General features: G+C 37.8%; 1 protein-coding gene across 3 annotated transcripts in view; it reads right to left on the bottom strand.

Moving 5' to 3' along the window:
* Positions 1-551: 551 nt before the first annotated feature.
* CHST1 (carbohydrate sulfotransferase 1) overlaps positions 552-24291 on the bottom strand; it is a 30255-nt gene continuing 6515 nt past the window's right edge. For all 3 annotated transcript variants that reach the window (XM_026704696.2, XM_087921410.1, XM_087921411.1), the window contains 2 exons: positions 9109-9210; positions 552-5235 (listed from right to left, as the gene is read on the bottom strand). In XM_026704696.2, the coding sequence (XP_026560481.1) occupies positions 3932-5191 (1260 nt within the window). In that variant the 5' untranslated portion in view covers positions 5192-5235; positions 9109-9210 and the 3' untranslated portion in view covers positions 552-3931. The remainder of the gene's footprint in view (positions 5236-9108; positions 9211-24291) is intronic.

The raw sequence follows: 24291 nt of genomic DNA on the forward strand, positions 1-24291 counted from the left end.
AAGAAAACTGCATGCTTGTGTCCATGAAATCACCAGAAACTGAAGTTGATTTGAGATGCCATTAACATCTTTAATGTTATTTCATTTGAAACTGGCAAAAAAATAACTTCCATCCCAATTATCTTCAGAAACAATTTCTACATGAATTATGCATGAGTAAGACGATATCAATTCTTCTTAAAAAAAAAATTAATTTATCATTTTCAAACTGGCAGATGAGCAAATACCCACCAGTATATTTGAGAAAGAAATTACAAGTTGGGTAATTACTTAAATAATAATAATAAGCTCCTATGGAAATTCCAGGTCAACCATTTAAACCTGGGGTCAATTGCATCAGACAGCAGCTGAACTTTTAGAAGAAGGGTTTGTATGAGCCAATGCTTTATGTCTGCTTCTCACCTTCTTGTCTCTTTTTCTGCTATTGGAACAGAAAATGGCTTCAGGCAGGATTCCATTACTACAAAGGCAGTAGTAACAATTGGCATTTTTATATGCCAAGGCCTTTTAATAATAAAATTAGTTCTGTGATTTGAACAAAGAAATCATAGTTAATTATTTATATGAATTTTAATTGAATCAAATTTGTATGAACAAATCGTATTTGAATAAACATTCAGAAGAAAAGGCATTTTAGACGGTAGTCCTATATCTTGAAGCAAATTTCAGTGAATTCGGCGGGACAGTACTTCTGAGTAGGCAAGTATAGGACTGCACAAACATTAGATAATGCATGCATATTTCACAGAATTCTCAGAAGTTGCATTTTCTGTGTGATAAAATAGGTCTTATCTAAGGACGTACTGATCTCCCATGGATTGCTTATATAAAAACCCCAATATTTTAAAAGATGCAGCCCAACAAAATATTCAGTTTTTAATAGATCAAAAATTATTCAATGTTTTGATGAATATATTCCCTCCTGATTTTCTCCAGATGTATTGGACCACAACTACCATCATGACTTGTTGTCTGGTATGACAGATGTTGTTGCCAGATACACCTCTAAGGTGCTAAGCTGATCAACACTATCATGATTATTTCTGAACTGCCGATCGGGAAACAGCAATCTTGAATAATTTCCCATACCAAAAAATATGGTCACAACATTGGAAACACTGAAACGTATAAACATGCAGGTTTACTATCATTATCAGTGACAAACAGGCTCAGGATAGGAGTCTTCAGCATGAAGATCATAATGAAAGAATGAACTTGTTCTTCAATGTATATTTTAAAAAAACATTTATAGTGTAGTTCTTGCAAATTTTATGTGTGCATTTCCTTTGTTATACTTTTCCCAAGGACCAAACACCAAAATGAGCTGATAATAGCCAGGTGGGGAAAGGCACATATGCATACCATTCACAACTCACTCTCACACACATGCTCCTTTGCTCATATAGAAAGCCTCTCCTTGAGTAGGAATTAGATTCTGCCACCCCACTGCCACCATTCCCTGGAGGAAACCAGAAACTTTATGTAGACTCCAGTACAAGATTCCAGCAGGTCACAGAAGGCAGGAAAGGCATGGTTTACCCTTCCTAACTAATTCCCCCGTTTCAATCCTGCCATAATCAGGCTTGGGAAAAAGTACGCTAAATATTTTAGTTGGTTTAGCAGCTGTTCCTTTTCCATAGGGAGTGCTGACTGCATTTGGATCACTAACACAGAATCCTGAGGATTTGTTCAATGCTAACCATCCATCTTTGGAACAGATTCCTGCTTCTCTTTGATGCCTTCTGCATGTTTGTCAAATAAGGGCTGCATGGAGAAAAAGAGCCTGTCCAGAGGGATTTTTTTTTTTAAAAAAAATCAACATATTAATGACACAACCACCTGCATATAATCCTCTAGCAATGGTCCAGCTAAGTCCAGCTCTAGCCTTTCCTTTTTTGAGAACTAGGATCTGCTTTACATTTCTAGTATTAATTCTGACAACATTGAAACTAATCACTTAACTTGAAAACTTAGATTAGGAAAAAGAAGCTGAATAGTAAAGACTACCCATGTGTTCCCAAAAATAAGACTGGATCTTATTTTCTTTTGGGCCCCAAAATAAGCACTAGGGCTTATTTGGGGGGGTGTCTTAATTTTTGTTCATGTACAGGAGGCCCACTTCTGCTTTTTGCTTGTGGCAGCCACAGTGAGGTATGTGAGGTGGAGCTGTCCCATATGCCCTGCACTGGCTTACCTTAAGGTCCCTGCAACCAGGCCACTCACACCCCACCTGCCTCACCCACAGTCACGGCACCATCACAATGCTCGGCCTCTTGCTCTCTTGCGGCCACAAGAAAGCAAGAGAAGTAGTCCGGCAGCCATGTGGGCTCCTGCTGCACATGGCTGCTGATGCAAGGCAGGTGTTGAAGCATGGATGGTCTGGCTGCGGGGGCCCTGAGGTAAGTCAGTGAATGGCAGCTCCACCACCACCCACCTGGCCTTGTGATCATGGCACCACGAACAACCAGACAGAATAGGCAACCAGCTGACTGTGCAGGCTCTTAAGTAAGGCTTATTTTGGGGGGTAGGACTTATATTAGGCGTACATGTGGAAAATACACTAGGGCTTATTTTTGGGAGAGGTCTTGTTTTTGGGGAAACACATCAAGAATGGTTTAAACAGTAAGGTGCTGAAAATTAGGGAAGGGGCCTACTGCTAACTCCAATAGTTCTTTTTGATTTGGGGTTGCAGTCTTGGCCATTTCCATCTCCTTTAACTTTGCCATTTGAATCAGGAGTTCCAATATCCCATTAAGCTACCTTCCATGAACATATGGTGATTCTAGCAGGCAGACAGGCAATGTTTCTTTAGGTTGAAACTCCTGAGTTCTATTTTTGTTACACTGAATTAACCAGTCATAGGCATCTAGTACAAGCTAAGATGGTATCACATGTATCATGACATTGTCTTACAAAACGCAAATTATGTAATTGGCATCAAATAGGTGCACACTCCCTTCTACCTATGATTTCTCGGGCAACCTGCTGCAATTGACAACAAATGAAAAGAGCAAGTGTTTAAAAGCTATACAGATCATAGGATTGCCATCACTTCTGCACTCTGTCACTTAAAACAGATTGTCAACTTGTTTTATTATCATTCTTCTCACTGCCGAACCTTGACTCTAAAAATGCAGTTGCTACCTCCTTCTTCTTCTCCCTCACCATAACATTAAATAGTATCCACAGCTGTCCTGAACAGAGTTCAACAGTCTCAAGATTCACTGAGCCTGGCTTGGTGAATTTCACCCCCCAGGAACAATTGGTTTTATTGAATTCTTTATTTCAAGAAAACACAGAGATAAAGCATGTTGTCCCCATTTAGCAAATCTCAATTAATTTCTTTCTTTCTTTCTTCTTTTTTGGCACAAAGAAATGTCATAAGTGTTACTAAACAAACTGTGGATCAGCAACCAGCCTGATAACATGACTCAGATATATCAAAACAAGATTAAAAACAAAGAGACAATTCCACCATCAGCTAACAGTAAAACCTGCTCATAAAGTTGGGAGGGAGGTAACAACACTATTCATAAATTAGACATATATATATTTATATTTATAATTATATATATATATATATTTATAATGACCTCTTACATTGTAAAAGTAAAAAGTGCAAAAGTATAAGCCTTCAGATTCCCATCAATGTGGAAATTTGAGGGTCACTTTTTTTTCCCTTTTATATATTGTTAAGTGTGTGTGATTTGTAAACATTGCTACCTGTCCACAGTTCGTTTATTTTAGTTTTTGCTCTTAAGACCCAATAGTCATCCATCTATACAATGGTTTAAGAAGGGGGACTTTCCTTTTGAGAATCCCATTCGACAATTAGTGCAAATTTTTTAGAGAGTAGGCGGGAAGAGGGAAAGTAAGGCAACGGTTACAAATGGCTCATCTCAAACTTACAATAGGAGCCCTAACATCTGCATTACCAAAAGGGCAAGAAATCTCTTTCTTCCACCAGACTTATGGAGAGGTTTCTCAGTTCCTTCTCGGAGGATACCAGTTTGTAACCCAGTTGTATTAATACCTGCTGGCATGCATTCTGTGTGAATGCTACAATTTCATAAGAGAGGCGGAACCGCCACTTCTCTGCTGTTGCTGCTGAATTTCGGACAGTCCCATATTTGTGCTTGGATGCAGACCTGTCTCCTCTCGTATTATTCTGTATCCATCGTTCCACATTGCTATCCATTGGGATACCAAGGAATTCGTAGATTTCCTCAGTCTTTTTTAGAGGATTCCTAGCTAGGTCTTCATATCGCACCAACATGTATTTGCCTTTCAGCCATGAGGGTCTATTTAAGCCAGTGGATACAGAGTTCAAAAAGTCCTCACAAACAGTGGTGAGTTGTGTCACATCCAAGTTGTAGGGTTTCCTACCTGTGCCATCCCAGATTCGCCAAAGTCTGTAAGTGTCTCTAAATGTTTCACTCCTGGAAGCAAGGATGCCTCTGGGGTCCCTCACTAATTGTATAATTTTCAGGTTGAGCCTGGGATCATCCACCAAGGCCCGAAGGTCATTGACCTCTGGCACTCGCACTGTTTTGATAGCAACATGCCCATGATCTTTGCATGATTCGGTAGCTAGGGTCAAGTTCAAAGTGCCACATTTTTTTACACAGTCTCCTTCTTCCAGAGTCATATTAATTGGTGCCAGTGTCTCACAAACTGGTGCAGAGCATAGAGCTTTGCTGGCCCCTCTCCTGAACAGTCTGTCTGTGGTGTGGTTCACCGGCTGGGGTTTGATGTAATTTTCCAAAAAGTAAAGATCACAGTCATAAAGACTCCTCAGCAAATCTCTGCCAGCTCCCAACATGATCCGTCGGTCCATGGAGCCCTTCATCTGCGTTAACTTTGGAATCAAGGTAAACTGGACATGGTAAAGGGGCTCAAATAAATAGAAAACATCCAAGTGCTGATTAAAGAGTTGACCGACAAAAGAAGAACCACTTCTGGTGGTGGCCAAAATCAGGACATGAGTCTTCTTAGAAAGGTTGTAAGAAAAGGTTGGGCTTTCATCACACAGTCTGTCAGCAGATTCGGCCTCCTGATTCAGGCTACAATTCATGGGATTGGGTACAGGGCAACTTTGGAAGGACTTGGTTGTGAAAGTGCGGATGGCTGTGTACTGGATAGCAATGGAGGCCAAAGCAAGTAAGAGGACAGCCTTCCAAGAACATTGCATGGCTGGTCACCTTCATGGAGATTCGTCACAATTCAGTTTAGTATCTGCAACACAATAGAGTCAATCTGATTGAATATGAATATTTATACTCCCACAGAAATCACACATGCTCTGTACAATAGCCTCCTTTCAGGAATTTCAAGAAATCAATACAAAAGGTATGCGGGTCTGTATATGTGTAAACACCGTGTTCTGTAACCTCAAGACTTTATAAGTAGAATGGCTTATGTACACATCTACATTTTCAGCCCCTGCTGAGAAGAAAAAAGATGCCTAAGGGCTACCCTTTCTCTCCTAGTAAAAAAAGGTGAAAATTGTACATTTTCATTGCCAATGAAAGGCAGTCTCCTGCAGTCTGATCAGCTGTGGCAGCCTGTATTAATAGCTGAGGAGTGTAGGCAATGTACGACCCCAGGTTTGTTAATGCTGGGAATAATGTATATAATCCAGGCACAAATTGAAAATATGAACTTCAATTACAAAAGGTAAAATTCAAAAGAATCACATTTTCTCCTTTAAAAAAAAAAAAAGCAATACCTGGGATGGTTAATGGAAGGGGAAAATGGCTTTCACAAGCAATGTACAACCTGCCTTTTGCCAGAGGATGCAGAGGTTGGAGTGCAAAATTCAAATCTTTACCTATAAAGCATACCGAGAAGTGTAATTTACCATCCCACAGCCTAATTGCCTGCAGAAGAATGACAGTAAATTAGCATTTCCTTTCCCTTATACACAATCCTGATTTCATCTGTTTCATGGATTAACCACACACCCACACAAGGGAGAACGCAACCATGGGTATGCAAAGTGTGGTTACTGAACAATTAACTCTGTCATCTCATCTGCTTCCTGATCTTTTACAGATTCTGTTTCACCCAGTTCCTCACTGCACTCGGGTTATGTTCTCACTAGTATTCTGCTTTATTTACTTGCACAGAATACCCATTGCTTATTAAACAAACTGACTACATAATGCTATAGCCAATCAAATCGGGGCAGGGGGAATAGAGACTCTTCCACACACTTATTGATTAACCGATTGCCAAAGGCAACTGTTTTCTATATATGATTCAGAAAATTATTGAAGAGGAAAAGGTCATTGAGTAAAATCAATCCAATAGTGTATTTTTATTTTCTAAATTATCAACATAAAAATATCAAAAGATAAAATGTCAGCCTTGTGGTGACTAATTATTAAGACATCTCTTACAAAGTGTTCAAAAAAAATAAAAATAAAACGAATTCTTCCTGTGCAATGCAAATGGATAGGCAAACATTTTTATGAGTCAAATGCTGAATCTTCACAGTAACAATCTGTAAGATTAAGATGCTGCTATTGGGAAGAATCCAGCAGTGTTATTCAGAAAATTTAGATCTAGTGGATCCTTCTATTAATGGGAGGAGGAAATTGTATACTTTTCTCAATTCCCTTTTCCCCCCTCAAGAATATTCCTAAAAATAAATTTCAGAAGATTGGTTGACCATTTAAAACAGTTTGGAAGAAAATATATAGAAGGAATCAAAGAGTAACACCTGTTTTCTTCCTTCATTAGCTTAGAGACATTACCTGACTCTAAGAGTTATCTTATCCAGTGCTGTACCACTCCTTTATTCTCAATATTGAAAGTTTAATTCAAAGGATGAACCCTTGCTGTGATCCAACATCTTCAGAGGGAATAGATCTATATGTGGACTTATTTCTATTTCACAGGAAAGAACTTGAAACTGTTGTTTGTAGTTTAGGATTTGAAGCAAAGATGAACAGATCATAAACCTTTTTTGAGGTTCCACTAATGAAAGGCCAACAGCCTCTGGAAATATGCCTAACAGATTTCTTGAAATATTGCAGATTTCTTGCAATAAAAACCATTTTGGATAATGCAACTGCTATCTCTGGACATATTATTGTTTAAGATGCTTTTGTCGCTGCACTTCTGGCAATTTACATTTAATCCGATTTATGACAAATATGACCAGACTGAGGCATTTGGCAACAGTTACCAAAATATTTCATCTAGACTGAAGGCTTCAAAATCTGTTTTGGGGGTGTGGGAGGAGAGCTTCAAATTGCTTTCTTTCCTGTAGAAAAACCATAATGAAAATATATACTGATATGTATATGCTGTGTGTATGTGTGTGTGTTGGTTGTAAATGTATCTATATAGGCTAAAATTAAATATGTATATTCAAAGTAAAGATATCAAATGTATATTTGGATAGCAACGATTTTTAAAATTTAAAAAAAATCTTCTGAATTGTAGTCACTACAAGACCTTCCCTTTTTTTATCACTGCCCATATAGCTAAGCACTCTGTAGTGATTCAAAAACTAACAAAAGGCCATTGGACAACCACTTATAACCTGTACTTTGAAACTGCAGCCGGAAAATGCATGGGAGGGTTGAATTAACAATGGAAAGGAGACGATTACAGGATGAAATTATCTATTTCTATTGTCAAAAAAAAGTAGTCACTGTATCATTCTAATGATGAGTCAGCTAAGTAATGCAGATAAGCTCTCTGTCTATTGAACTAACCTTCAAGTATTGTACAAAAAAAAATAATCATTGAAATGCGTGATTTGCAAATGTAAAAAGAAAAAGTGGTGGGCTTGTGAAATGTGACTCAGAGAAAGGAGAAACATGTTATTTGATTCATGCAAGCACAGTCCTTGCATTCTAACAAATGGGAGACACAGCTAAGAAGGCAGTAAAGATCTAATGCAGGGGTGTCAAACTCAAGGTCCTGGAAAAAGCGAAGGACCAGCTCGCAGTGCCTGTTATCAAAAACGGAGTGCATGCAGCCCTCCCGAGCTCTGTTTTCACTGGCAAAGGGTTGCAGGAGGCCATCGCAGCTGAAAACAGAGCCTGGGAGACTGTTTTCTCTGATTAGAGTGCTCAGGCCATCCCAGGCAACCCTGACACGAGTGATGTTGAGCTGGCCATGCCCCCCCGCACACCAGTCAAACACAACCCCGATGCGGACTTCAATGAAATTGAGTTTGATCTAATGCTTCTCATGGTGGAAATACAGGAGGAGGCTATAAAATAGGGTGCAGAGTGCTAGAATCTGCTTTCAAAATGAAACTTGGTTATTGTTTGAAAACTTTTAATCAATGAAAGCATTCTTCCCACCAGTTGCCAAACCAAATACCTCCTGACTCAATCCCCATCTTGGCCCTTGTGGGAAGAGTCAGAGCTTCATGGCCTTTCAAAGGTAAAGAGGGTATCTCAGATGGCAACAGTTAAGGGAGGAGACCCTTATTATTTACTAGAATCTCAGATAAGCATAAGTCAGCCTTTCCATATTTTACTGTATCCTGACAACCTTACAAAGTGGATTGGGCTGAGAGATATTGGCCTGTTTCACATGACACTAAATAAAACTGTGAGTTATTATGTGACTATCTTTGAAAATTGCGCTCCAACTGTTCATTTAGCTCTTTAAAATGTGTAGCTTACCCAATCAAACTAGAAATCCTGGTTTCCAGAAACCCAGTGCAACTGTTTCCAATTTTGCTAATGCAACTCTACCCACAGGCATTTGCAGGCTCTGGTTACTTTTACCAGACTGATTGGTTTGACTGTCCCTGTCCCTATGAATGCCAATGCCTACAGGCCTGGAATTTCTGGATGGTTTCCCATATAAGTACAAACTCTGTCCAATCCTTCTTAGCTTTTCAAGAAAACCAAGGTTACCTAGGTGCTGCACCCAGCAGGGCAAGAAGTCATTCAAGTATACTATTGAATCAGAAGTTTTGTCCCAAATATTTAATTTTTCATCATCCTAACCAAAGAGAATTACAATCACCCTCACATCACACTTGTGGGGTAAATCAACAATTCAAGCAGCATGAGACCATCCAGAATTTGCTGCCTGGGCATGTAAGAACAAGGAGTTAATCATGCAATACTTAACTGTTTCAATGGGTAACATGTTGTGCAGCTGTTGCAGGATAATAGCATGTCCTGCTGTCCTCTGCATCACTATTGTGAACTTCCTGGCTACAGAGGAAGATTTCTATGGGAAACAGAAATATTACATTAACGTTCTCTGCAGCAAATACATGTTCTTTAAACAACACAGAATACTGAAAAAAAAAATTGAGCGGTCAAGATTTCTTGTCCTTATAAATGTGCAATGGATAATTCCAAAAATTTTGTCTCACGGCACAAATGAATAATATCAGTGTTTCCATGAATAGCTACTTGCAGCGGACCTCTGCATCCAAGAGTTCCCTATGGACTCTTCAATAGCAAAATCCTGCCAGCAGATGTATTTGGTGCTCAGTGTTTGAAGCAATGTACCAGGCCTCCCTGAGGTTATTGTTTGCAGTCAGTATATTCTGATCTTTACTCCCTTTAGCATACTTGAGATCATGTCAACTATATTTAACTAACTGATCACTTATCCACAGGGAGAGGAACTTATATGTTGTTGATATTCAATTGCAGTTTAGATGGCACGGTTAATGACTAAAGATGCTGGGATTTGTAATACAGGAACATTTAGATAATCACAGAATTCCATGGCTTTAAGAGCTCAATTTATTATTACTCCCTGATAAGCATAACTACATCTAACCACCTTAATTTTGATCTCTTTATGAAACTACATTGGCCTAATTTCCAGATGAACCTATTGCAAGTCAAATTAATGCAGCTTCCTCTGCAAACGTTTATATTTAGATATCTCTGTGAGTTGGACGTTATGTGTCCACAAGCCTAGCAGGTAAAGTATGAGAGGCTTCCTGTTCAATGATCATACGTTCTTGAAAATTAATATCCAGAGTATATCTTGGTTGTCTGGTAGCCAACTTTGATCCAGTATTCCTTTTCATCTTCTTTCAGTCAGTTGGAGATGGATGGCATCCACATTGAATAAAATAAATAAATAGACTGTTAATTTTCAAGTTTTTAATCCTACGTGGATCTTATGAAATCTATATCTTGGGCTATATTCCATCCAGCCAAAGATAATACTTTGCTTTCATTTAATATCTCTTGAATTATCTATGAAAGTTTTTATATCCACATTCACCTTTGTAATATACTTGTGCTTCAGTATTTCCTCTTTATTGCACAATATTATCAATTCCCTTAATGGAAAACAGAATTTTCAAGTATGCTCTCTTTTATTAATCAGAAAAATGAATCACTTTTCCCATGGTTTTAAGCCTAATCATCTCTATTATTATGCTTACATTTATGCCAAACACTGCCAAGCCCTGATCATCTGCAATAGAAAGCAAAGGGCTGAAACTCAACTATTCTCCTCTCAGTTCATGTTCTTTGGACAAAGGCTGTTGGAATAGACTGTTATTGAGTGTATAAACACAGTCAGGGTTTGTCTGTTTTAATCTGGTGGCCATGACTGTCTCCCCATTGTGCCTTATTGCTATGTTTTTTGGTTTTAACTGCTGTAAATGAGGGAGTGAAAAAATCATCCTGCATGCAGTATAAAATCTTTGCATATATTTTGCTAGGCTGTTAATCTGAATTTGCTTAATAAAGTGAACTTTATTGTTTATTTGTGTTGGTGTGGGTCTTTTTAAGTTAAGTACTTAAATAAGGAGTAATTCCTGACTCTGAGAGTCATGAAGCAATGGAACAGCCTGTCTCTTGGTGTTACGGATCACTGAGTTTTCAAGCAAAGATTGGACAGCTATTTGTTGGGAATGGCGTGAGGATTCTTGAACTTGGCAGAGGGTTGGACTAGATCATCTCCAAGGTATCTTCTTCATGATTCTATAAATCAACACAGCACTCATAAATATTTCCCACACTGCAGGTTATGGTCAAAAACATACTTGACAGAAGTAAGAAAATCTGTTTAAATTAATTCCTGCAACAAGTTACTTGTCTACCTTAGACCAAGGTGATATCAACAGGAGTACAGAGCATTTTGATAAAAGTCTCATTCAGTACCTTTGGATTGTGCATGCAAATGAAAGACAGAAGCCAAAAACAGATGTTGCTGCAGTTTGGCTATGGGATTTGGATGAACAGACTATGCTGGCACTTTTACTCTGTCCCAGAATGAGCCATCAAGCTGCACTCAGGGAGAAGTATCTTCTTGGCATAAGAAAAACACTGTATAAGCCCAAAATCTCTCCCAGCCGATATAAACACTTATAATATTTTAGACATGTCCTACAAAGTTCCAGAGTAGACTATATTTAAGAAATACATAATTGGTCATATTCTTACAACACATATGAGGCAACCTGCCATTCTTCGTCATCATAATTTTATCCTATTATTTTTCCAAAATTATTTGGGTAATCTTTCTTGGATATACCCTATATTTAGCAATATATGTAAGATAGGTAAAGCTAACAGTGAAATGACTGACTTCACAGTCAGTCTGATCAAGTCCTATATTCAGTTCATGACATCATATTGATGGATCTTTCCATCAGAAATGAAATCTGAAACAGTATGAAACAGTATCAGAAATTTCATCAGGATTCTCTGGCTTGTATTTCCTCAGGACCAAAATATAAATGAGTGAAAACAAACTCAGACTTGTTGCTTGCTATTTATTTACATTTGGGGAAGGAAAATAATAGAGTTAAAATCCAGAAAGGGATGTTTACTTTTTTCTTCTTGCATATAATGAATATGGGTTAACTTTGCTCTTTAGATTGGTAAAACAGCTTCCATATTTTCCACTTTACTCATAAACACAATCATACAATTTCTCTGCATCATAGGAATTTAAACTTCCTTCTTTCTCTTGACAAAATTCTTCCTTACACTGTAAACAAAGTAAGAAATTCCAGCAGCAGCTCACAATATGAAACTATATTTTCATTCATTGGTCTAACAACTCTCTTCCTTAGCACTGGAACTGCAAGATATATATTTTTAAAACATCTGAAAATAAAAGAACACAATAAAATACATGTTTGCAAACTCAGGTATCATACAAATATCCAGGTATTTGTACCCTGGTATTGTAACCCTAGTATTTGGGATTAGGTAGGAGTATTCCCACTCACTTAATGACTGATGGCCAGATTATCAATCACATAAACACATTAAATGGTCTGAATAGACAAATATTAATAAGTGGTGCGGAATGAGACTTTTAAAACAGAGGACATTTTGTTTTTACAGTTACAATGAGAAAAGGCTTTTTAAAAAGGCAGGTAAAGCTTAGAGAGATGGGATGTTCAGTTTTAGAGACTGAGCATAAAACACTGACAACAAATGCTGTATAAATCTCAAATTAATTTACCCAAATATTTTTTTAATCTGCCTCTGTTGCAAACAAGAATCTGAGGTTATTCTGCTTGACCAGTAGTTTGCTATTTTCTCTCCCATTTATTGTGAAGTTTTCCTCCACCCACCCTTAAAAGGCACATGCACAACCTTTCATCTTTAATAGTTGCTCTGAGCATTGCTTAAACACCCAAAACAGTTTGCTTCATTGGTGTATTGATGCACACACAAATCTCTTGTCTCCTTATTGCCCATTAAAGCTCAATGGGAGAACAAGAGCAGCAGCTGGCAGCCAACAACATGAAGAGGTTTCTGCAGCCAACAACATAACTACACATACAATGCAGTTTCAGGAATACAGTAGCTACAAATATGTTAGTATTCAACTATTCCATCTCAAAGCTTCTTGTGGCTTTAGCATATTAAAATGCCTAACTTAAGAAAGGCCAAAGTTCTTGGTGATTTCTCCCAAGAGGAGACTGTTGTAGACTGATTACTTGTCTAGAGAAGAATCAAGAAGGGTGGGGGGGAGGCTTACAACAGTAATTATGGGTTCAGTTATGGTTGTAAGTCAAGGACTATCTGTAGCATGGCAGATTTAACCCATCCTATCCCTATATGGTTGGCCAATATTTTGCAAACCTGGCTAATTTTAATAAGCCTTATTATGGAAGTATATCCCAAATTCAATCTGTAATCCCATGATTAAGAACAGAATCATTTATATGGTGTAATCAATGCTCACAGGTCACTTTTGCAAAAAGAGATAATCAAGAAATGCTTGCCTGAAGTCACTTACGTTCTAAACTTCTTTAGAGATGATATGGGAGATATGAAAAAAGGGATTTAGTCTCCCTGAGAGGTGAAATTCTATTTCAAAATTCTCTGTTTAAATTTTTTCAGATTCAGTTCTAAAAAAAAACAAGTTAATGAATGGAATCCCATACAGACATACACTAATCTTTTAAAACCAAGCCCATTACTCTCCAAAAAAAACAGTTCAAGATTGTAAAATGTGAACATGGAGGAGGGGAGAATGTTCTGAAACCAAATGTAAGGCAAAATGAATTTATTATTCTTCAATCAGTAGTTAGATCTTCAAACTGTAAAAATGCTTATGTATTTCTGTATGAAAAACCTAACTCTATCCAGCTATTAACAGCCCTACAGTTCTAAACTGTGTTGAGCACTTGCAAGCAAACAAATATTGTTGCTTAACATTCTTGCAGGAAGGGAGAAAAGGCCAAACAGAAATGTTTATTTTCATAATTGCTTCCCTAAGAGACATGGCCATAACAGGTATATAGTAATCTGTAATATATTGTAGTCTGTAATGTAGTCTGTAACAGGGGTGGGATTCAAATTTCTTAACAACCGGTTCTGTGGGCATGGCCTAATTTGTGGGTGTGGCTTGAAAGTCAAGTGACTGGCTGGGCAGGGCTTGTATGTAAATATTATAAATATTTACATAAATATTGAATTTTTTAATAAAAAAGTAACTTTACCCAAAATCAGGCAAAGCAGGCAGGCAGATTGAGTTGCTCACAGAATCACAGATTCACTTAGAGATCTACCATTCTGCAATCTGCTACCTGAGTCTGTCACATAAAATTTGCTTGCAAGCAAACTCATAAAATTTGCCAGCAAGCAAGCTCACAAAATTAACACACAACACACCACGTATGTAAATATTGATTTTTTTTATTTTAAAAAAAGAGCAACTTGTACCCCAAATTAGGCAAAGCAATTAGGCAAAGCAAGCTCACAGAATAAGAGATTCACTTAGAGATCTACCATTCTGCAATCTATTGCCTGAGTCTGCACTGAAAAAAAGAAAGTTCAGTCCTAAGGAAGTTCAGCTCTGCTTTTAGATTAGCTAGAAAGCAAGAAATCTAATGATTTCCTGCTCTCTAGCTAATCAAAATCTCCCAGCACAGCAGAACAGCTGATGGTCGGGGGAATAAGAAAAATAGCAACTTACCAAATGCAGGTAAGTTTCATGGCGTGCATGCCAGGTAAGGAGTGAGTGGGTGAGTGGAGGCAGGGCGGGGCCAGCCAGTGGCATGATTTGCCAATTCTCTGAACTGGGCAGAATCATAAAAGCCAGTTCTATAGAACTGATCCGACCAAGTAGAATCCCATCCCTGGTTTGTAATATATTAAGGTAGTCTGTAATATATAACAGAATAAGACCTTGGAGGTCTTAGTCACTTCATCAGTTTCTGAACAGTCTTCGTCAAACCAGTGGCCAAATTCCACCAGTTCTCCCTTCACAAAATTGGCATCCCTGAAAGAGCCGCTGTATCTATCTGGGAAGTTGCCACATACATCGTCACATTATCTATGTCATCTAGTCTTCTGCTCTTAGATGTCCTTTGGATCAGGCCTACCAAACTGGTGGCCCATAGACCAGATACGTCATGTGCAGGGCGCACCTACCCGAGCTCCACAAAGGCAAAAGATATCACGATATATCATGATCTGGCCCGTGACACAATGAGTTTGACACCAGATATCAATTCTAATAATCCCTATTCACTCTAAAGCATCTGAAAAGCACCAGACAGGTAGTGTATTTCCAGAATCATATGCAGAAAGGTCTTTTCATCATTATTGCTTAAGAGATGCCAAGGATTGAACCTAGAACCTTTTGCATGCAAACACATGGTCTCTCAGTGAGCCACAGGCCCTCCCCAATTCCTGCATTCATATCTATTTAAATTTATACTTAGCCTTTTGCTATTTGTTCATTGTGGTCCACTGCAACATGTTTAAATTCAGCAGTCCCACAACAATAAACAAATTGAACAGCAGGAACAGAATACGTAAACCCAGAAGTTTAAAATGTAGAAAGCTCTGTCATATTACTTCAAGCAACAGTAAAATCCAACCTATAAAATCCAAATGTCTTCTTAAGTAGGAAAGCCTTAATGTTGCAGCAGAACATCAAAGTGAATCTGCTTGGGGGGGAAATACGAAATCTAACAGCTGTCCCCTTCTGTCAACTAACATTGTCTTGGAACAGATCCGAAGGTCTCCACAGTTTGTGTCAATAAGAGAGACAAGAAGATAAATCAGATACCCGCACTTTGCAGATTTAAAGATAATTCTGCATCATTGCAAAGAACCTACAAATCAAGGCAACAAGTATCCCCTTCTAAAGAAGGATCACAATAACAGTTTTAAAAATCTCTCTGCATCACTGAAGCATGAGAGTGCAAGTTTTTGTTCAACTCTTAGTTTTTGACAGGATGTGGCACCTTGATGCTCTCAGGAGCAGGCTCTTGTAGGCATATTACAAAACACACATACAATCAGTTAGTTTCTAATTAGGAAATAAGTCATGCCCATTTTGGAGAATGAACACACAAAGTTCATTTGCAACAGGCAGCCACTGAATAAGAGTGCCATTTGCTAGGTCCACCATAAACTCTCATTAACTAGCTAAAATCTCTTTCAGTTTTACAAAACTAATAATATCAGATGCTAAACAGAAGAACAGCTAGGAAGTTCTAGCTATAATAGCCTTACTCTTGGCCATGTGGAAACTGAAGTAAGAATAAAGGCTCACCAAAAATGAATTATTTGTGGACAATCTAGTTTTTCATGCGCACTCCAGCTTTTCAACAGAGCACTCTCTTTTGCCCTCTTGTGGTACTCTTTTCCCATCTTCTAAAATATTTGGAATTTTCCTTTGGATTGATAGTGGCAAGAATGTAATGGCTATGAAAAATGAACCCCTGTCCTCTAAAAGTCGAGACAGATGTCAAATATGTTTTCTAAATCCTTCTTTTACCAACAAGCTTCACTGTCAGTTTACAACTGAGTTTTATTTCACACTTCTTCTTTCTGCTTCTCATCCCTGCACTTTCTGATGTCTGTGATGTCTACAATTCTTGAAATCGTCTATTTCAATACATAGAGTAAGACCATATTTCTACAAAATGATTAAGGAACTTTCATTTGAATAAAGTCAGAAACTTAAGTCAAAACAGATAAAAGATTTTATCTGATTCTATTTGTTAGATCTGGGAGGATGGTTCAAGAACAGAGGCAAGACTCAGATAACAACAACAGCTCTTTATTAGTGACTTCAGATCTGAGCGAAGCATCCCAGCCGCAGCAGCCCCTTGTATAGGGCTGGCTGTGGCTAGGCAGCCAATGAAGGCAATTTGAGTTTGCCGCTCTTGGCTGGGCCAATCGCGGCAGCCCGTTTACTAGCCAATCGGATCAGTCTGCGGTGACCAATCACGATCTGCTATTCGCGGGCCAATCAGAGTCGCAGGCTTTCGAGCCTGCTAGTCCGGAACACTATTGTTTAAGGACAACTGTGGAAGGCTCCTCTGTCTAATGCTTACTCTTTGCCCTTTCCGACTCCAAATGATTCCCATGAAAAATATAATAGCAAAGCTGATGCCTGCAGAAAATTCCTCTCCACTTTCAGTGAAAATAACACTGTATCCCCATTGGAAATTAGGGCATTCCCATGTTTCAAATTACAATTTTATAAAATTACTGTTGTATTCCTTTTCTTTTCAGCTCACTAGCATGGATGACCCGAATTCAACAGAAAATCAAGAAAAAAGTAAGCAATTTTCTAGAAAGTAATTTTCTGTCTCTTAATAGTTTAGTGATCAAGACTCATACTAATTATTCAAGTAGACAACATTTGCAACATTTCAGTCACAGCAAATCACAAGAGAAATAGAGAAAAGGATATGGCTAATTTGGTTGTTTTATTCCTTTTTTCTGGGGGAAGGGTGATAATATCTCACAAGGAGGAGTGGGATTATGATCAAACATTTTGAAAAAAAAACCTGAATCTATTGCCTCACTGAACTTCTCTAAAGTATCCTGCTTATAATGGTATCTAGAGGTTTTGGTGTGTGAAGCAAATAGCCTTAGGGCAGGCTGTTTTAATTAGGAGAAATAATATGAGGGGAATGAGTGGAGAAAAAATAAACCTCTCCCCACCTCCCTACTTCCAAGACTTGTTTTTATCTTAGTTATACAAAAGCATTCATGGCTAATATACACAATTATTTTTTAAAAAGCCTATACAAAGCATCTTAACATGCCAGTTTTCTTCTATCACAATCTTCTCCTACATGGTGCTTTGTGAAAGTGCTAGACTACAGCTTCCATCACTTCTATTTTTGTCATGACAAAGATGGGCTCTACTGTACAGTCCCCTGCACTTTGACAACATAAAAATAGGGAAGAGTTACACATCTCTTCTCCCCCATTTATTTATTCATATATTCACTTCAGTATCACTTTTGTTTGCTTCACCAACTGTGCTTCTCAGAGGAAAATGCAAGCACTTTTACTTCTGAAATTGTTCAGATAAACAGCAAAGGTCAAGGATAGCCATACTTTTGAAGACTGCTTGGCACAAGAAACTGTCTGGAAATGCCAAGGAAATTCAAGCTGGTCTTGCTTAGGCTAACTTGCTGCAGCCAAATGTTTTGCCCTTTTCCCATAACATTATGAAAATCAATATTTATGGGTCATGGCCTCCTAATAACACATTCTTCCAGACAACATAGCAAAGAAAACTACCACATTCCACTACTGTTTTTAAAGAGCTTAGCAGTGTACTCCTTTACCCTCATTCTCTGTGTTAAGCCTTCTTGTCTTTTCGTGCCAACATTTCTACAAGGCAGCTGCACTAACAATGTCCCTGGCATTAGCAATCAGAGCCCAACACTAAACTTCTACATGAAGAGCAAGAGAAGATTGCCAGGGTAGCCTAACCAAACATATTCTTCATCTTTATATATCTATATCAACTTTCCCAATCTAGCACTATCCCAAAGAGTTGGGAGTGCAGCTCCAAAATTTCTAACCAATATGTCCTCTGAAAATTGCAATTCCAGCTCATACAAAGGATACCAGAGTGAACCTAATATACCTGACACTTAGCCCAAATTAGTTCTTAAACATTTTTACCATCACAACTCCCTTCAGTGTAATCTTAAAACACATCTCCCCTAAATATCAGCACACCAAAATGAGCACCAATGAACAGTAAAAACAATACAATGAAACTATATTTTTAATAAAAGCATAAAATGTCGAAATAAAAGGTTCTTCATATCTCCCCTGGACTTTGTCTGCACCTTCTCAAGGGATCTATGTCTCACAGTTTGGGTAACTCTAGTGTAAATAATCGCCACAGACTTCCCAGATTCAAAATTGGTACATGAAAATAAAATTTCATATTGTAAGTAATCATGTGAACCAAACTGAAATTTCTAAGCCTATGGATAAAAAAAGAAAAGGTTTGTAGCAGAGGTGGTCTTTAGCAGGTTCTGACCAGTTCTGGAGAACCGGTAGTGGAAATTTTGAGTACTTCGGAAAACTGGCAAATCCTACCTCTGACTGGAGATTTTACAGTATCCTTCCCCTGCCACAACCACCAAGCCACGCCCACAGAACCGGTAGTAAAAAAAATTGAATCCCACCACAGGTTTGTAGTAATAGTTAAGACACTGAGCTAAAAATTGGGAAAGTGTGAATTCTAGTGCTGCCTTAGGCACAAAGCCAACTGGGTGATCTTGCACCAGTCAGTTTCTCCCCATCTGGCAAACCACTTATGGAAAACCTTGCCAAAAAATCCTACAGGGACTTGCCTATGCAGTCACCAGTAGTCAATAATGACTCAAAGGCACACAAAACAGGGGTTGTGGGAGAATAAAATTCTTCCTGGGACCTACAACATAATGCTATTATTTCTTTTATCTCTGTTCAGGGTTAATAGAAGGAAAATTATCAAAACTAGGGGAGGTTATTCCTAGAACTTCATATCAGCCACCCAATCCCTTGATAGTGAGATGGGCAGCATATAAATTTAATAAATAAATGAAATACACTTCTAGAATCTTTTGCTAGCTTGGATAAAAAAAAGTAAGCAGTAAAAAGTAAGTAAGCAGTTAAAAGCAATACCCATCTCTCCATTGTTTCCATTGTGCACTTTGCATACCACAGAGACCTTTTCAAGGTGTGGAAGAGCAGCAAAGTGAAAAACATGGGGAACACCAACAGCTTTTCACACAAAGGCCTGAGATTCAACCCACATGAAAGCAACATGCTTCCGACAGTTTTACCTACTTGTTTTAATCTGCAGGTTTCATCCACCCCTGTTTCAGATTAACTTCATAATTTTCCATCTTTATTTTTTGACTTAACCTTGCTTTCTGGATAGATCTGAATTGATTTCTTTCTTTTTTCCTGCCCATGCTGGCTGCATCCCTACTGGGAAAGATATTTCAAGTTTCTATGTATGGAACACAGTGGGAATGAGTTAGAAAATAGATGTGGACATAGTAATTAACACAAGGCTTTTCATTGGAAGTTTAATATTGATTTCCAATTTTATTTCTCGATGCCTGCAGAGGGTCCCTCATTTGGGATTACATCAGCAAGGACTTGACATCTGGTGACTCACAATCACACTCTTGTCTCAGTGAATAAGGGAAAACAGGAGGAGGAGACCTAAGAGCTGAGCAGCTATGCTAAGCCAGCAACAATATCCCCGCCATATTGTCTGTACCCAACAAAGTGCTCACTCCCCACCACCACCCAATCCTTGGAAATATTGTTACCTAAAGTCCTAGATCAGAGATGGAGAACTGAAGGATTGCTCAGCTATGTAAATATTGTTACACCAAGCAAGGCTATCGAGGAACAACTTGCTGAAGGAAACCAAACCTAAACTCAGTTAACTTTGCTCAGAGACTTCTGGTATTCTGCAACCAAAAAAATGGCAGAACTCCTATAACAATGTTGCCTCTGGTGCTTCTCATTGCTATCTAGATTCAGCTCTTTAAATTGGGCTGCTATCATAGCTATGAAGAAATCCATAGTTTGTCTCTCTCTCTCTCTCTCTCTCTTCTCTTCTCTTCAATTTTCCCTTATGTTTATTAATTTGAACAGTATTATTCGGTGACCTGAGTTTTGGTATTCAGAGTTTATATTTCATTTATGACCATGAGATTAGCTTGACGGATTTAATATAGTAATAATCAAGATAATAAGCTCACATTCACAATGCCAGGTCAGTAGCTTCACTGTTCTTCTTATCCATTACAGTCTTGCACATGCAATGATATATCTCAACATCTTATTTTGGTTTTCTGGTAACAATGCCGAAGAATAGAATGTTCAGCTATCACAGCAACAGGTAATAATGTTGTAAGAACAGGTTGTGTGGTTAGGAAATGTGCCTGTAAATTTCATGGCTTAGCTGTCATACAAACATGGGTATATTGCCCTTAAAACCAGCAGGCGTGATTTTACACAACACTGCTTTCTACAGTGGTAGAGAATGAGGCATGAGCCCCTCACCCAGCATTATGAAATCTTGCATCTCTCTTGCCAATATGATTCTGGCAAAAGTCCAATCCCTAGCAGCATCTGTACTATATTTTCACTATCCCTAAAATGCATTATAACGAACAAGTCTGTTTCCATGGAAACAATACTGTGCCTCAGGATTTGGGGGCTGGCTCTAAACATGATTGTCAACAGCAAATGCTCTGGGAGATTTAGGATACTCGAGCAATGAGACTGGGTCCCTCTCTCTCTCTCTCCTGACACGGATATCCCATATAATGTAATGCAAAGAGTAAGATAAAGGGCACATGGCTCAACTTTTTCCCCACAGTCCCAATTCAAATTCCTTTAGATGACATCAGAGCTATTGCAGTATTGGGGAATTACATGGTAGCATGCCAAATAATTCCCTACCAGGCTGAGAGATTAGTTTCATTCGGCCAACCTGCCAGTCATTTTTGATACACTCAACATATCTGAATGTAAGCATACTTAAAAGTTAACTTTATACTTCATGCAGATATAATGTAGCCATACCATTATCTCGCTGTATACTGCATTTTCAGTTATAAAATCGCTGGAGTATAGCATATGTTTTCAGACTTACGAAATAGTATATGTCACATCCTTTTAGTTGTGAATTTAAATCAGAGTATTTATGATGGAGGAAAAGATTTTTGCAGACTTCTACATTGTACAAAGTCTTATTCCAGTACCAACAGAGAACAATTTACTAAATCTCAGCAGTTTCTCAATAAGACCCATTATTCTTTCACAAGGGTATACTCTATTATTTTAAATTTACTAGCTAGCTAAGCCTGATAAGTAAGCATGTTTCTTTTATTATCTAATTCAGCTTTTCCTTATATTGGAGAAGCCAGTCAATACTATATTCTTTTCGCCAATGATTTCCAAAACAACCCCAATAATATTCATATATGAGGCTCTAGTTTTCAGAATTATCAACATCCAGCATTTTCCCTACTATTAATACCATTCCCTTTTGTTACTTACAATATTGCCTGTTTGCAACACTGGGTGACTAACAGGTCTTAACATGAAACAACAATCAGAATATTTAGACTATAATGCAATACCTGGTTTCAAACAATCCCCATTCATACACATCTATAAGATGTAAGATCTCATTCATTTTGCTCTAAAATTTATTCTGGTAGCAAAATCATATGAGCTAAATTTCAGCCATCTCCAAGAGATACTGGGATTGCACTTGCCACAATTCCCAGCCTCAATTTATCTAAAAGTCATGAAATTGGGGTGACCAATACAGATATTTTCCAATATTAGGACAGAACTTCCTCATGATACAAGAGAGAATATGTAGATAACAAGCCATCATACCTAAATACAGTAGATTTAAACATATCTAATTCTATTATTTCTGTTGGGTTGAGATTAAAATCAAATCATATAAAACTTTAAGAAAGATAACTTTAGGAGCATCTTTTTAAAGCAGTATAGATGCTGGAGGGGGGAGGATAGAGATTATTCTGCAAAGATACATGAATCTAAACAGGATAATTTTATTGTTTGAGAGCCCCTTGCTAAGCATATGTGAACTGGACACAGCCCAAGTTAAATCAGAGGAATCAACTTCAGTATTTCAGTAGAGGCTTTGTTTTGACAATTCTGAATCAATTCCATAAGCAGTTGTCTAGTGCTAGAATTTGAACTAAGAACCCAGTCATCTCTTACTGATGTTGCCCGCTTCCTGATCATATGTAACTAGAATGTATAATTCTTGCTCTACTGTGATCCGCTAAAAGATTGCATAGCCTTCGACGCCAAACTATTAAACAGAAAATATGTACTAGATGCTTGGTGCTGCCATAGATGAGATTATTACACCAACAGCCGAATCCCAAAAAGGTCCAGGATTAAATGTACCCAATTTTCTTTTCTCAGGATGGCAACAGAAACCAGTGGAAACCTAAGTCATATCTGTATAAACCGTTGATTGAAACTGGTCCTCTTTGCATTTGTGAAATACTGTTAACTGATGATAAATAAGGTTACCTCAAAATCATACTCAAAGAGTCTTTCTCTCATTGCTAAGAAGCTGTTGCCTTCAAGGCTAAGCTCCATGGTTTCCAGATAAGTTTAAACCTTACCCCAGAACTCATAAATAAGGACAAAAGGCACTGAAAAAAAAAGTTCTGTCTAACAAAAAAAAAAACAGTTTCTCTCTTTAATTTCCCTTACCTTTTCCCCCCCATGAAGCTTTCCTCTTCCTAATGGATGCTTTTATTACAACTACAAACATTGGTTGGCAAAACACAAATCCTGCTAGCAGTGAACAAACTGCTTTTGCTACTTGCCTGACTGAATAACTTTTTTTATATTAGAAATGCTGTCACTTTACAGGCATAGATATACATGACACCAAGACTTGGGCTCCAACATGGCTTTATTATTTGTATATCCATTCTCAGGATACTCCAAAAAAATTATGCAGATTTTTTATGCTTGTAAATATTAACATGCATGGTTAGAGTGGTCAACTAGTTTTAAGAAAGCTCTGTTTGATCTTATGTCATTCATCCTGCACTAAATTGATTTTCATATGAATTCATAACCTAACGGAGGCATGGTAATATTTTGTGCATATATATAAGTGGTCTTAAAATTGGGAGTGTTGAATGGTAAAGCTACTGGGTATAGCGAGACAAAAAGTTGTTTCTTTATGAATTACTTCATAGAAAAACATTTCCTTCTTAATAAGTGCTTCTTTTTACAGCCACAGACGTCAGACTGTTGGTTTGTAAAACACAAATTCAGCTGGAAGTGAAACTATAGCGTTGCTGGCCGCCTTAACTATTTGACTAAATAACTTTGTTTCTTGAAATGAAATGCTGCTGCCCTGCAGGCATGGAATACAGCAAGCCATAATAGCAAGAGTTAGGCTCTGGCATGGTTTTATTTTTCTCATATCCATAAGAGTGGGAGGGCAGAATAATACAGAATGGCTGGAAGCACTGTTGCCATACAAGAGGATAAAAACTGGAGGTTATTGAGAAATCCTTTGGTTAAACATAACTCAATCATCTCTGGGTTTACCAAATTGCATCCAACATGAAAGACATTGTACTGTTACATCAGTGATATCAAAATCACTTTTCTGAACAGCTGAACAGCATTTAAGAAACAAATCCAAGAATTAGCAACTTTTTTCAGCACAACAGAGTGTGTCCTAAAAAGAGAAAGAGTCTGTGACTAAATATTCAGAGTATACATATTTAAAGCTCAGATAAAACGTGTCATAAACATAGTAAAGCCAATTTCAATCCTCCTAATAATTTTTGATGTATCATACAGATTAATTAAATCGTCTTTAGTAAAATGTTCAACTCTCAGCAGAATCTCTTTAGCCCACACTCATAGAATAAGCAACATAAAGGCCAACCGCATTACATATTATTTTTCAAGTCAAAATCTATCTTATAAAAAGTCTATTTTAAGGTAATTCATTAACTTTATTATTCCCAACATGTCTCCTTAAAATAACATTTCTATCTGC

This window comes from Pseudonaja textilis, chromosome 1 (genome assembly GCF_049901715.1).
Source record: "Pseudonaja textilis isolate UNSWEBS1 chromosome 1, rPseTex1.2, whole genome shotgun sequence".
NCBI lineage: Eukaryota > Metazoa > Chordata > Lepidosauria > Squamata > Elapidae > Pseudonaja > Pseudonaja textilis.